The sequence below is a fragment of the Caretta caretta genome, chromosome 1, assembly GCF_965140235.1.
Source record: "Caretta caretta isolate rCarCar2 chromosome 1, rCarCar1.hap1, whole genome shotgun sequence".
Classification (NCBI taxonomy): domain Eukaryota; kingdom Metazoa; phylum Chordata; order Testudines; family Cheloniidae; genus Caretta; species Caretta caretta.
This window is the reverse complement of record NC_134206.1, coordinates 314,573,782-314,588,538: the sequence shown is the minus strand read 5'-3', so window position 1 is coordinate 314,588,538 and position 14,757 is coordinate 314,573,782. Positions and strand designations below refer to the sequence as shown.

The 14,757-nt window shown below is 44.1% G+C and overlaps 1 protein-coding gene across 4 annotated transcripts in view; it reads left to right on the top strand.

The window, feature by feature from the left end:
• The window catches only part of GRM8 (glutamate metabotropic receptor 8), a 487,038-nt gene that overhangs the window by 213,306 nt on the left and 258,975 nt on the right, over window positions 1–14,757 (top strand). For all 4 annotated transcript variants that reach the window (XM_048836888.2, XM_048836886.2, XM_048836885.2 and 1 more), the window contains exons 4-6: window positions 2,531–2,666; window positions 3,132–3,286; window positions 4,046–4,183. In XM_048836888.2, coding sequence (XP_048692845.1) covers window positions 2,531–2,666; window positions 3,132–3,286; window positions 4,046–4,183 — 429 coding nt within the window. The remainder of the gene's footprint in view (window positions 1–2,530; window positions 2,667–3,131; window positions 3,287–4,045; window positions 4,184–14,757) is intronic.

The window sequence follows — 14,757 nt, the reverse complement described above, 5'->3', positions numbered from 1 at the left end:
TAGCAACTTGTCATTTATATCACCATTGGATCATCATAAATACCTGGTAGATATTAGGATCACCTAATATTTGTTCTCACTTGTTACTGACAAAATAGCAGTCTTTTGTGGAGAACCTGGTTATTAATACAGCTATGAGAGAAAAAATTGTTGTCAGCAAAAATGGTAACATCCCACTGGAAACAAATAGAATAAATTGTAAATTACTACATCTTTACCCTCTGTGACAAAGCTCCGAGCCTATACTGGTGGGTCCCGTGCTTCCAGACAGATTCAGTGGCCTCAGAAGCTTCCTTAGGCCCTCAATATGACCTCCCTTTTCTCAGTATAGCGGCAAAGGTCACAGCTTATTGAGCTACTTTCATCACAGGCAAGTATGGGAGGTGGGAAGATGGAATACCCCCAGTCTCTGTTGCTCTTTAGAGCTCAGTAGGTGCAGTTTGGCCTCCTGCCTGGACCAAAGTCTGCTTCCCCTCTCAAGGGAATCTCTGTAAAGCATGTGGGGAAAGGGGAGAACCGAGGTCCACCCTCTACTCCAGGTTCCAGCCCAGGGACCCTAATGGTAGCAGCTGTTAGCAGTTTTCCCTTTACCACTGATGCTGCTTTGATTCCCTGGGCCAGTTCCCCATGGTCCCCTTTTCCTAGCCTCACCCTTACCTCAGGATTCAGCCATGCTTCCTCTCTTCCCACTCCTTTCACCTGGGCTTCCCCTGAGGGAACTGGAAAGGAGAGTTTTTAAGCAGTATGAGTGAGACCTTGATTGATTCCACCTGTCTCCGTTAACCTAATGGCCTTAACTGGTTAATTGATGTCAGGTGTCTTGATTAGCCTGGAGTAGCCTTTGTTTGGCTATCCAGGGAACAGGGACCTGCTCATTCTGAAGCTTCTACTACTCTCTTATATCCTTCTGGTCTAAGTCTGTTACACTTCTATACAAACATTGTTTTTGCAGTAAAATGGCAGGTGTTTTCACTTGCAAAAATGTGTTTTTGTTTTCATGTGAAATAGAGAAAAGTTGAAGGTAAAACACGGTGTTTTGCTTTCACCAAACTGGTGAAATTACGATTGTTGTCATAAAGAAGTTCATGACCAGTGGTGAAAAAGGTGACATTTTTGTCTTTGACCAAATCCAGCGATTTTCATAAGAACTTTAAAAAAAAATCATATTTATTTATGACAATTGATAGTTTCATACTGTTTCAAACTGCGTTAGCTGCTAGTGACTTGCTTAAATCCTGACCCTGCGCTGTGATCTACCTGAGTGGAGAACAATTGAGATCAATGGGATTGTGCATAGTATAATGGTATGTGGTCCAAATATAAATCTATATTTGAGCAAAAAACACCAGGTCATAACCTATTTTTAAGGTCTAAAAGTTATTCTTTTAAACTCCCTAACATGAGAAAACCTTAGCTGTCACTGTCTGGATCCTGCACCTCTTCAGATTCCATTACTCATGGACTGTACCACCTTCACAATGAAGTGCTTCAGAAGATCTAGGACTGGATTGAAGGATATTAGGGAGCTAGTTCTTAAGGAGAAAGTAATTATTGTAAATAATATTTTAACCCCCCGCAACAAAACCCTAAGGGCTGAATACCCTGAGGTACAATGATTTGGTGCTCTTCCTGACTAAGTGTGCCATAAGACAGGCTCTCAGTGAATTTCTTGCCTGGTATTCTCAAAATGTGTATAACCCTGGTGTCGCAAAATTCCACCTGTGCTGCAGAGAGTTTCCCAACCTACAGGATTTATTCCATTGGATAACACTGAGTTTAAGGATCCTTTCCTGCAGCACCGTTAAAATGTAAAGGTTCTAATTATCTCCAGTTCTGCTCCTGTCGGGGAAAAAACCCATAAATATTGCCTCTGAGTTTGTGTTTATTCAGCGATTAATAATTTAGACTTTCCATTGGCAACACAGGTGGTTAAATGATTAAGACAACTTAATTAAAAATGCTGTAATAGCAATTGGAAAAATTCAGTGTATGGTTCCCTTGAAAGGACTACAAGTTCGCTATGTCATTCCTCTAACCATAATATTTACTGTTAATCATTGCCCAGCTTACCCACCCCTGGAAAAGAAGTTCTGAATGCAGGATAACTGTCAACCCACAGGTATTTTCCTAGGCTAAATGCAATCCTGTGACAAAATGAGCCAGATTCTCAACAGGTACATATCACTGCTTTGCTGATTTACCCCAGTTGAGGATCTGGCTTGATATGTCCTTTTAAGTTTTGGATACAGTGAATGATAAACACATACGTAACTTGCACCAGGTGTCATCATGTTTAAGCTTTTCGTTGCATGTAATCGTTGCTGATTTTTGGTTAGATGAGTTAGACACTCCCTCTGGACATGATAAACATGATAAAGTTTTTTTGGCTGAACTGTCTCCTCCAATCAAACTGGTATCTTGTTTTCCTTGTCTGTTTTGCCATGGGTTTATTAAGTTAAATATTAATAAACAGTTCAGAGTTTCACCTCAATTAATTAGTTTTGCTTTTTTTGTGTGTGTGTGCATGCAGGTGGCGTTTGCATTGCTCAGTCGCTAAAAATCCCCCGTGAACCGAGACTGGGAGAATTTGACAAGATCGTCAAGCGCTTGTTGGAAACTCCTAATGCTCGAGCAGTGATTATGTTTGCAAATGAGGATGATATTAGGTGCTTGTTTTCGTAATTTTTTATGTTGAAGAAGTTACCTCTTTGCAGAAAGTCCCCTTCTGGGAGCCCGTGTCTGATTTCCTAACAGATTTCAGATTTCAGTCCAATGTAAGGTTACCATTATACCCTATGCTATGCCACTGCTCCACAGAGACCCCAAACTTCCTAAGAATGAAGATGGTGTATATTGTAACTTGAGGACGGAAAAAGATGAAGCAAATTAGAATGATAGACAGAATAATATGTTTAAGGGTAAGGATGAGGCAAATTAATATTTACCGTACTGTAGCTCGAGTGCTGAACTCTGTCTTTTGAGAAATATGCTTTAGACTGTCAGAACAATTGACCAATTGGTTAAAGACAGGCTATTTATGTATAACCAGAACCAATGCTGCAGGGGGACTCTAGTCAGTAACATTTCTTGATAAATGCATTATATCTAATTAGTCGTTTGTTTATTTGCAGGCGAATATTAGAAGCAGCCAAAAAAACTAATCAAACTGGACATTTTCTTTGGATTGGCTCAGATAGTTGGGGGTCAAAAATTTCACCCGTTTACCAACAGGAAGAGATTGCAGAAGGAGCAGTCACCATTCTGCCCAAAAGAGCTTCGATCGATGGTAAGAACTTATAGTAATGACACAAAAGATACACTTTAAGAGTTACATTTAGTTGATGAGAATCTCCTATTTACTTCATGCAGTATTGAATGCAATGCAGACCTCCATGGGAATTGAGGGCACTTGGCACCTTGCAAGATCGGGCCTTTACTGTATATTGATGTTGAATTGGCGGGTTTATTGACCACCTGCATTGAATTTTTTTCAGCTGTAGTATTTCACAGCAGCCGTATCGATTGGGTTTCATCAAATAATTGCTATAGCAGTTTCAAGAACAGCTTTCTAAAACAAATATTAATAGCAAATGTAGTTATTTTTATATTCCCAAATACCACTTTATTCTTTAAAAAAATCTGTACCTAGGTAGCTTATCATAGAATCATAGAATATAAGGGTTGGAAGGGACCCCAGAAGGTCATCTAGTCCAACCCCCTGCTCGAAGCAGGACCAATTCCCAGTTAAATCATCCCAGCCAGGGCTTTGTCAAGCCTGACCTTAAAAACCTCTAAGGAAGGAGATTCTACCACCTCCCTAGGTAACGCATTCCAGTGTTTCACCACCCTCTTAGTGAAAAAGTTTTTCCTAATATCCAATCTAAACCTCCCCCACTGCAGCTTGAGCTTATATCCCTATGCAATGGAGATATGCATTGCATTTTTGTTATGCAAACCAAACAGATCCACCAAAAACTTGTAAATGTATTCTTCTGCATCCTGTGTCATATTTGTATGCGTTTTTTTCTTTTTTGTTTAATTTTAGGATTTGATAGATATTTTCGGAGCCGCACCTTGGCTAATAATCGAAGAAATGTGTGGTTTGCAGAATTTTGGGAGGAGAATTTTGGATGCAAGTTAGGATCACATGGAAAAAGAAACAGCAATATTAAGAAATGCACAGGTAACACACTAGAATAAAATACTTTCTTCAAATTCTTTGTAATCTATTACAAGACAGACTGGTAAGGAACTTGTTTTGTCCCTTGAGAGGTTGCTTAAGACAAATTTCACTATATTCTTATACCAATCTCATTCCACCTTGAAATATAAATTCTGATACCTTCTTGTCTATACTGGAGGGTGCAAACTCTTATTAGGGTGTTGCTTTAGTCACATGTTTGTTAGACAGCCTTATAGCATGTCTCACTTTAAGAGAGTACCATATCTTTTACCCTGTGGAACTTACAAGATTTGAAGACTGCGCCAACAGCGATTGCTACACCTGCAAAGAAAATGTGATGAGTTTCAGCAAAGGCAAAAGGAGGCCTGTTGGGGAGCAAAAGGGGGTATTTAATTTATCCACATCTAAAGATGGTTCAGGTTTGGGTAAATATTTGGACTGAAGTTCAGACTGGGTCTTATTTTTCACTGAACTACTGTTTCAAACTATATGCAAATGAATACAAAACTGATGTTCTTTTCACTCTTGACACATGTAAGCTATGAGTGAGATTACTTGTCGTCTTCACTCTGGGTCAGATCCTGAAGTCCTTACTCAGTTTATATACTGTGTTTAAGGACTGAATAAGAACTGAATAAAGAGCTCCCTGTGGGAAGGAAATAGTCATTTTCTGACATACTCTTGTGAACACTGAACAAAAAGCTTGATACATCTAGTGCATGGTTCTAATTTTAACCAGGGACTATTAGCTCAGGTGTCCCAGCTCATCACATTTATGAATTTGAAGCACCACGAGTTGGTGTCTGAGATGCACACGATACAAGCTATACATGTCTTTATAAATTCAAATTAACACTTTCAATTGCAAATGGAAACAAATTGGGAGCCAGTGCAGTTTATGGAGCACACTTGTAATGTGCTCCATGTGTGAATTATTGCTACGGAACCTCACATTCTGCATTCTAACAGAAAAAGTGAGAGCCTCTTTGCTAAGCAAAAGGTGGAATGAAGTATTCTTGGACACCAATATTGTCTGCGCATCCTGAAACAGAAAAAGATCTAACCGGGCCCCTAGACTAGGGACATTTAGTTATAACTCCTGGTTATGCATATGAAGGAGCAGAAATCTCCTCTTTGGCCAGACACTGGGACTGCTGAATGACCAGTCCATCTGGATCTGATGAATCACAGAACAGCTTCCTGGTGGCACTGCAGCACACACTATTTCATTCTCTCATTATGGCCTCCCATGCACAATGCAAAAAAAGTATGATTGTCAAGGTTCCTCCCCCACTCTGAACTCTAGGGTACAGATGTGGGGACCTGCATGAAAAACCTCCTAAGCTTATCTTTACCAGCTTAGGTCAAAACTTCCCCAAGGTACAAAATATTACACCCGTTATCCTTGGAATGTCCGCTACCACCACCAAACTAATACTGGTTACTGGGGAAGAGCTGTTTGGACGCGTCTTTCCCCCCAAAATACTTCCCAAAACCTTGCACCCCACTTCCTGGACAAGGTTTGGTAAAAAGCCTCACCAATTTGCCTAGGTGACTACAGACCCAGACCCTTGGATCTCAAGAACAATGAACAATCCTCCCAACACTTGCACCCCCCCTTTCCTGGGAAATGTTGGATAAAAAGCCTCACCAATTTGCATAGGTGACCACAGACCCAAACTCTTGGATCTGAGAACAATGAAAAAGCATTCAGTTTTTACAAGAAGACTTTTAATAAAAAATAGAAGTAAATAGAAATAAAGAAATCCCCCCTGTAAAATCAGGATGGTAGATATCTTACAGGGTAATTAGATTCAAAAACATAGAGAACCCCTCTAGGCAAAACCTTAAGTTACAAAAAAGATGCACAGACAGAAATAGTTATTCTATTCAGCACAATTCTTTTCTCAGCCATTTAAAGGAATCATAATCTAACACATACCTAGCTAGATTACTTACTAAAAGTTCTAAGACTCCATTCCTGTTCTGTCTCTGGCAAGAGCAGCACACAGACAGACCCAAACCCTTTGTTTGTCTCCCTCCTCCCAGCTTTTGAAAGTATCTTGTCTCCTCATTGGTCATTTTGGTCAGGTGCCAGCGAGGTTACCTTTAGCTTCTTAACCCTTTACGGGTGAGAGGAGCTTTCCCCTGGCCAGGAGGGATTTCAAAGGGGTTTACCCTTCCCTTTATATTTATGACACGCCCCCCAAATCTCAGCTAGGGTGAAACACTGGCTGGGATTTCTTCCTGGAGCTCTAGGAAAAACAGAGTTAATAAGACACATGCATCTCTAAACATACTACCAAGTACATAAAGACTAACAATATTTTCCACATCTCAAGGACGATTTTAACCAGTTGATTCTGGGAAACTTTCACGGGAGAGTGCATCAGCCACTTTGTTAGAAGCTCCTGAGATGTGTTGGACGTCGAAATCAAAATCTTGGAGAGCTAAACTCCACCGAAGAAGTTTTTTGTTAGTTTCCTTGACGGTGTGAAGCCACTTCAGTGCAGCATGGTCGGTTTGCAGGTGGAAACGCCGTCCCCAAACATATGGGCGTAGCTTTTCCAGAGCGTAGACAATGGCATAACATTCTTTTTCAGTGACTGACCAGTTGCTTTCCCTCTCAGACAGTTTTTTGCTGAGAAACACTACAGGGTGGAATTCTTGATCAGGTCCTTTCTGCATTAAAACTGCTCCCACACCACGCTCGGATGCATCTGTGGTTACTAGGAACGGTTTGTCAAAGTCTGGGGCCCTTAGTACAGGGTCAGACATGAGTGTCGCTTTAAGCTTGTTAAAGGCCTTCTGACACTTTCCGGTCCACTGAACAGCATTTGGCTGTTTCTTTTTGGTTAGGTCTGTCAGTGGGGCAGCGATTTGGCTGTAGTGCGGTACAAATCGTCTGTAATAACCGGCCAAGCCTAAGAAGGATTGAACCTGTTTCTTTGACTTTGGGACAGGCCACTTTTGGATAGCATCCACTTTGGCCTGTAGGGGGCTGATAGTTCCTTGACCCACCTGGTGTCCAAGGTAAGTCACTCTGTTTAGGCCTATTTGACACTTCTTAGCCTTAACAGTTAGTCCTGCCTCCCTTATGCGCTCAAGGACTTTTTGTAGATGTTCCAGGTGGTCTGCCCAGGAATCCGAAAATATGGCCACGTCGTCAAGGTAGGCGACTGCATATTCTCCTAATCCCGCTAGGAGACCATCTACAAGTCTTTGGAAAGTGGCGGGTGCATTTCGCAGCCCGAAAGGGAGTACATTAAATTCATACAGCCCGAGATGTGTGATGAAGGCTGACCTTTCCTTGGCAGATTCATCTAGCGGTACCTGCCAGTACCCCTTGGTTAAGTCCAAGGTAGAGATGAACTGGGCCCGTCCCAGTTTCTCTAATAGTTCATCTGTGCGTGGCATTGGATAGTTGTCTGGGCGAGTTACAGCATTTAGCTTACGGTAGTCCACGCAAAAACGTATTTCCCCATCTGGTTTGGGAACTAGAACCACTGGAGATGCCCATGCACTTTCAGAGGGGCGGATTACCCCCATCTGTAACATATCCTGGATCTCCCGTTCTATAGCAGTTTTAGCTTGAGGAGACACCCGGTAAGGTTGGACCCTAATTGGGTGAGCATTACCTGTGTCAATGGAGTGGTATGCCCGTTCAGTCAGTCCTGGGGTGGCTGAGAACGTTGGTGCGTAGCTAGTGCACAGCTCCTGGATCTGCTGTCGCTGCATACGCCCAAGGGTCATGGAGAGGTTCACCTCTTCCACACCACCAGCACTTTTCCCTTCGTAGTAGACACCTTCAGGCCACTCAGCGTCGTCTCCTCCCTGGGCTGGAAACTGACAAACCTTTAATTCTCTGGAATAAAAGGGCTTTAGAGAATTAATATGGTACACCTTAGGCTTCCGGTTGGAGGTGGGGAATGCTATGAGATAATTAACAGCTCCCAGGCGCTCCTGGACCGTGAATGGCCCTTCCCACGATGCTTCCATTTTATGGGCCTGGAGCGCCCTTAAGACCATGACCTGGTCTCCTACTTTGAAGGAACGCTCTCTGGCATGTTTATCATACCAGGCTTTTTGCTCTTTTTGAGCATCCTGTAAGTTTTCTCTAGCAAGGGCTAAAGAGGTTCGGAGGGTGTTTTGTAGGTTGGTTACAAAGTCCAGAATGTTAGTTCCTGGAGAAGGTGTAAATCCCTCCCATTGCTGCTTCACCAACTGCAATGGCCCCTTAACCTCATGGCCATATACAAGTTCAAATGGGGAAAACCCTAAACTGGGATGTGGTACAGCTCTGTAGGCAAAGAGCAACTGCTGCAACACTAGGTCCCAATCATTGGAGTGCTCATTTACAAATTTACGTATCATGGCCCCCAAAGTTCCATTAAACTTCTCCACCATGCCATTTGTTTGATGGTGGTAAGGAGTGGCAACCAAGTGATTTACCCCATGAGCTTCCCAAAGGTTTTTCATAGTTCCTGCCAGGAAATTAGTCCCTGCATCTGTGAGGATGTCGGAGGGCCAACCTACCCTGGCAAAAATGTCTGCTAGTGCCTGGCACACACTTTTAGCCCTGGTGTTGCTTAGAGCTACTGCTTCTGGCCATCGGGTGGCAAAATCCATGAAAGTCAGTATGTACTGCTTTCCTCTGGGTGTCTTTTTCGGAAAAGGACCCAGAATATCCACAGCTACTCGCTGAAATGGAACTTCAATGATGGGGAGTGGCTGGAGAGGGGCTTTGACCTGGTCTTGGGGTTTTCCCACTCTTTGGCACACCTCACAAGACTGGACATAGGTAGAAACATCCTTGCCCATTCCCTCCCAGTGGAATGACCCCCCCAAACGGTCTTTGGTCCTGTTCACCCCAGCATGGCCACTAGGGTGATCATGGGCTAAGCTCAAGAGCTTGGCCCGGTATTTAGTTGGAACTACCAACTGTCTCTGAGGATGCCAGTCTTCCTGGTGTCCACCAGAAAGAGTTTCCTTGTATAAAAGTCCTCTTTCTATAACAAACCTGGATCGATTAGAAGAGCTGAGAGGCGGTGGGTTGCTCCGTGCCGCCGTCCAAGCTCTCTGGAGGCTTTCATCTGCTTCCTGTTCGGTCTGGAACTGTTCCCTTGATGCTGGGGACATCAGTTCCTCATTGGATTGTGGACCTAGGCTTGGTCCCTCTGGAAGCGATATAGGGGATGGAGCTGTTTCTGTTGACTGTGAACCGCTCTCCGCTGGTGCACTATGTTGGGATTCAGGCTCCGGCTGAGCCTCTTATGTAGGGTTATCGGCTGCTGCCAGTTCAGGTTCAGTGGGGCCCTCTGGTGTTGAGGTTGCAAGTACTGGATTCAGTGATGGCACGGGGTCTGGTGTTGGTTGTTTGGCTGGTTCCGGTTCTGGGACTGGTTCCGTCTGGGTCTCTGGGACTGGATCCACTACTGCTGTTGCAGACATTGGCCTGGGGTCCGGGTCCATCACCTCTGACTGGGTCCTGATAGAAGTTTCCGGAACAGAGCTAGGCCTCACGGCTTGTTTAGCTTGGCTGCGGGTGACCATTCCCACCCTCTTGGCCTGCTTCACATGATTGGCCAAGTCTTCCCCCAACAGCATGGGGATGGGATAATCATCATAGACTGCAAAAGTCCACATTCCTGACCAGCCCTTGTACTGGACAGGCAACTTGGCTGTAGGCAAATTGAAAGAGTTGGACTTGAAGGGTTGAATCGTCACTTGGATCTCTGGGTTGATTAAATTGGGGTCCACTAAGGAAGCATGGATAGCTGACACTTGTGCTCCGGTGTCCCTCCACGCGGTGACCTTCTTCCCGCCCACACTCACAGTTTCCCTCCGCTCCAAGGGTATCTGGGAGGTATCTGGGCCTGTGGACCTCTGGTGTGATTCCGGTGCAATGAACTGTAATCTGTTGGGGTTCTTGGGGCAGTTGGCCTTTACATGCCCCAGCTCGTTACACTTAAAACATCGTCCAGCTGACGGGTCACTGGGGCGAGGAGGGTTGCTGGAGAACGGGGTGGTGGGACGATAAGGGGTCTGGAGGGTTCTTTGGGAGGTAGGTGGGGCTTTGGGCGGCCCCCGGTAATAGGGTGTGGTCTGGGGTGGTCCCTTCTGGTCTCCGCTCCAACTGCGACCAGTTTTCTTCTTCTCTGCCACCTCCACCCATCTGGCTCCAATCTCTCCTGCCTCAATTACAGTTTTGGGTTTCCCATCTAGGATGTATCTTTCTATTTCCTCAGGAACACCCTCTAAGAATTGTTCCATTTGCATTAGGAAGGGCAAATTTACTGGAGATTCAACACTTGCTCCTGATATCCAGGCATCCCAATGTTTCACAATGTGGTAGGCATGTCGGGTAAATGACATGTCAGGTTTCCACCTTAGGGCTCTGAACCTCCGACGAGACTGCTCGGGTGTTATCCCCATTCTGACTCTCGCCTTGGATTTAAACAGTTCATACTTGTTCATGTGTTCTTTAGGCATTTCAGCTGCCACCTCAGCTAAGGGTCCACTGAGCTGCGGCCTCAGCTCTACCATGTATTGGTCAGTAGAGATGTTGTACCCAAGGCAGGCCCTTTCGAAGTTTTCTAGGAAGGCCTCAGTATCATCGCCTGCCTTGTAGGTGGGGAACTTTCTGGGATGGGAAGTGGTACTTGGAGAAGGATTACTAGGGTTTGTTGGGATATTCTGCTGAGCCTTTATCTTCTCCATCTCCTCCATATACTTCCTCTCTTTGTCCTTCTCCTCCAGTTCTTTGTCCCTCGCTTCCATAGCTCTCCTGTGAGCAGCCGCTTGGTGTTGTTCTGCCTCCCTTTCTTGTTCCTTCTTCAGCCGCATGAGTTCTATCTGTCTTTCATGTTCCCTCTGTCTTTCCTCAGCCTGAAATTTGGCTAATTCGAGCTGTAGTCGAGCCGCGGATTTTGCCATTCTAACGTCTCTGTTTTTAACTAACTTTACACCCGAGGTTTAGAAATAAACAAACAAACTTGGCTGTAAAATTTTGCTGTGCTGGAATAGAATACCTATTCTCTGATAGTGATTGTCAGCCTACAGAAAAAGACAATTCCCTTGTCTCTGCTCTGGGCCCAAATTAAAGCAAAAAACCTCCAACTACTTGGAAACCTGCTTACCCAGCCCAAAGAAAAAAAAATCCTTTTCAAACCTGTGCTCCTTGTAAAACAAAAAAATCAAAATCCTAAAAAAAAAACCCTGCCACTTTTGTCTCCAGGCAAATGGGTAGAGCACACCCCCCCCTATTTACTTTTAGGAAGAAAAGAAAAAAAAACCTCTGGGTTGGAAGACTGTGAATTTCCCTGCAGGAGTTAAGTACCCTGCCTCCAGGCAAAGAAAACCTGCAATTCACAAAGATAATCCCCTTTTGTCTCTGCTTGGCCACAAAGCAGTGAAAAACCAAGCTGCTTTCAGTTTCAAAGCTTTCTGGACTTCCTTTCCAAAGGAAAAAAAAATTCCTTTTTAAAATCTGTATTTCTAGTTCAATAAATCTCAACTGGATCTCAAAATAATTTCAGGTTAATCCCACCACTATGCCACCATGTCAAGGTTCCTCCCCCACTCTGAACTCTAGGGTACAGATGCGGGGACCTGCATGAAAAAACCTCCTAAGCTTATCTTTACCAGCTTAGGTCAAAACTTCCCCAAGGTACAAAATATTCCCCCCGTTGTCCTTGGACTGGCCGCTACCACCACCAAACTAATACTGGTTACTGGGGAAGAGCTGTTTGGACGCGTCTTTCCCCCCAAAATACTTCCCAAAACCCTGCACCCCACTTCCTGGACAAGGTTTGGTAAAAAGCCTCACCAATTTGCCTAGGTGACTACAGACCCAGACCCTTGGATCTTAAGAACAATGAACAATCCTCCCAACACTTGCACCCCCCCTTTCCTGGGAAATGTTGGATAAAAAGCCTCACCAATTTGCATAGGTGACCACAGACCCAAACCCTTGGATCTGAGAACAATGAAAAAGCATTCAGTTTTTTACAAGAAGACTTTTAATAAAAAATAGAAGTAAATAGAAATAAAGAAATCCCCCCTGTAAAATCAGGATGGTAGATATCTTACAGGGTAATTAGATTCCAAAACATAGAGAACCCCTCTAGGCAAAACCTTAAGTTACAAAAAAGATGCACAGACAGAAATAGTTATTCTATTCAGCACAATTCTTTTCTCAGCCATTTAAAGAAATCATAATCTAACACATACCTAGCTAGATTACTTACTAAAAGTTCTAAGACTCCATTCCTGTTCTGTCCCTGGCAAGAGCAGCATATAGACAGCCACACAGACCCTTTGTTTCTCTCCCTCCTCCCAGCTTTTGAAAGTATCTTGTCTCCTCATTGGTCATTTTGGTCAGGTGCCAGCGAGGTTACCTTTAGCTTCTTAACCCTTTACAGGTGAGAGGAGCTTTCCCCTGGCCAGGAGGGATTTCAAAGGGGTTTACCCTTCCCTTTATATTTATGACAAGCTGCTGATGTCCTAACCAAGGACATTGATTTTAGAATCAGAATATCAAAGGAAAATGTATGAATACAACTTTTGCAAAACTTCAATTTTGAAAATCTTAGGATAGCTTTCACTTAGATCCCTTGTCCCTCCCTCCCTCCCTCAGCCCCAAGTTAGGATTTCAGTTTCTTCCCTTTGGAACTATTGCGTCTGCAATTGCATGTTCACATTAGTCTTCTATAGAAACTTTTCCTCTCTTTTTTTCTGCTAGCTGTCCCTTTAAATTTGAGACAAGCAAATGCAGCTGCAGTTTGCCATATTGCAAATGTAGGCTGTCCGTATGTGATCTCTGTCTACTATCCACCAAAGGGACTAGCCCAATCTCTGTGCCATGCCAATGCCAAAGGGATGGGCCAAGTAAATCTGAGGGCTCCAGATATAGCCAGTGGTGCCTCCACACAACCCTCTCAATAATCTTCCTCGACAAAGAAATTTACTGGCAGGGTGATAATTGTCAAGTTTATCAGCCTCAGAAGATGGTTTTGTTACCAGGCCTTTGCTCATTCTCTCTTTTAAGAGATGTGGGTGCTTCGTTCTTCTGAGGGGAAGCATCTATATTCTCCACCAATAATGAAATAAATGTTCCCACACTATTTTAACGACCCACGTGGGGTGTGGCCCTGTTATCAGCTCATAGCCTGAAGTACCTAGAGACAGAGACGCGGACTTTTTAATGTGCCAGGGGGTGCTTGACCCTGCTCTGCCCCAGACCCTGCCCCCACTCCATCCCTTCCCTCAAGACCCCACCCCTGCACTGCCTCTTCCCGCCTCTGCTGCACGCCTGCCATGCCTCTTCCTGCCCCATTCTGCCCCTCACCCAAGTGTGCCCCACCCTCTCTCCTCCCCCTCTGAGCTGATCTATGTGCTGGGAGGGAGGGAGAGGCGCTGATTGCTGGGGCCAGCAGTGGGTGCTCAGCACCTGCCTTTTTTTTTTCCCCTCGGTGCTCCAGCCCCAGAGCACCCATGAAGTTGGCACCTATGCCTCTAGAGTGAGTGAAACTGGATGGAATTCAAATAAGGCTTCAGATTTTTATTACATCGGTCTGCTACCAAGGCCTCTGCCAATCTAATCCAAATAGTTTGATCCATGAAGTTAATAGAAACCACTTTAGAGTGAAAAAAGCTCAACTGTAATCCAGAAAAAGACAAACTGGGTTCACCAGGTTTCTACCATTGGAACAGTTCTCCTGATCAGGATTTGCCCTACATCACAATAGTGGTATATAGAGCTGGGCGAAGTATTTCAGACAGGGTTCAGATCCCTGCTCTAGAGTGGAGATTTGGAGCTGGGTGTCTCATTTCCTAGGTGAGCATCCTAACTACTGTGCTACAGGTTATAAGAAGGTGAAGGAGGCTCCTCCTTCACCACCTGTTCTCCTATTTTGTGAATGTAGACCTTCATTAAATGCCTGGGAACAAAATATTTTGGGTCAAATATTTTTTTCAAGTTGCTGAAAATTCAAAAAAATTGGATTCAGTTTGACTCGAAACAAATTATTGTAGATTTTTTTTAGAACTGTCAGCAAACTGAAAAATCAGATGTCCATTCAGGTCTAGAGAGAGGATATTTTAAAAGACTATATACCGCTCAGAGTGCTTCGTGCTTCCCTCAGGCCTCTAACAATATTAATTATTCTTATTAATTATAGTTATGGTTCACTAGATCATACTCTGTTTAATGAAAATTGCATTCTTAAAAAGCAGCCTTTGTTTTCAAGCCTTTGTTTTGTACTTCACTATTTAGACATGTTTGTTATTGCTTTCTTACCTTTTAAACATTTTAGGCTTCTGAGCTGAGTGAAATTAGTGGAGTTTTCCTTTCAAGTTTTCCTGATAATATACTGCCCTTTTTTGGCCAACTCACATTCAGCAATCATTCTCCGAGATCAGGGATTGGCAACCTTTCGCACGCTGCTTCCCGCAGCCCCCATTGGCCTGGAGCGGCGAACCGCAGCCAGTGGGGGCTGCGATCGGCCGAACCTGCAGACGCAGCAAGTAAACAAACCGGCCCTGCCCTCCAGGGGGCTTACCCTGGAGGGCCT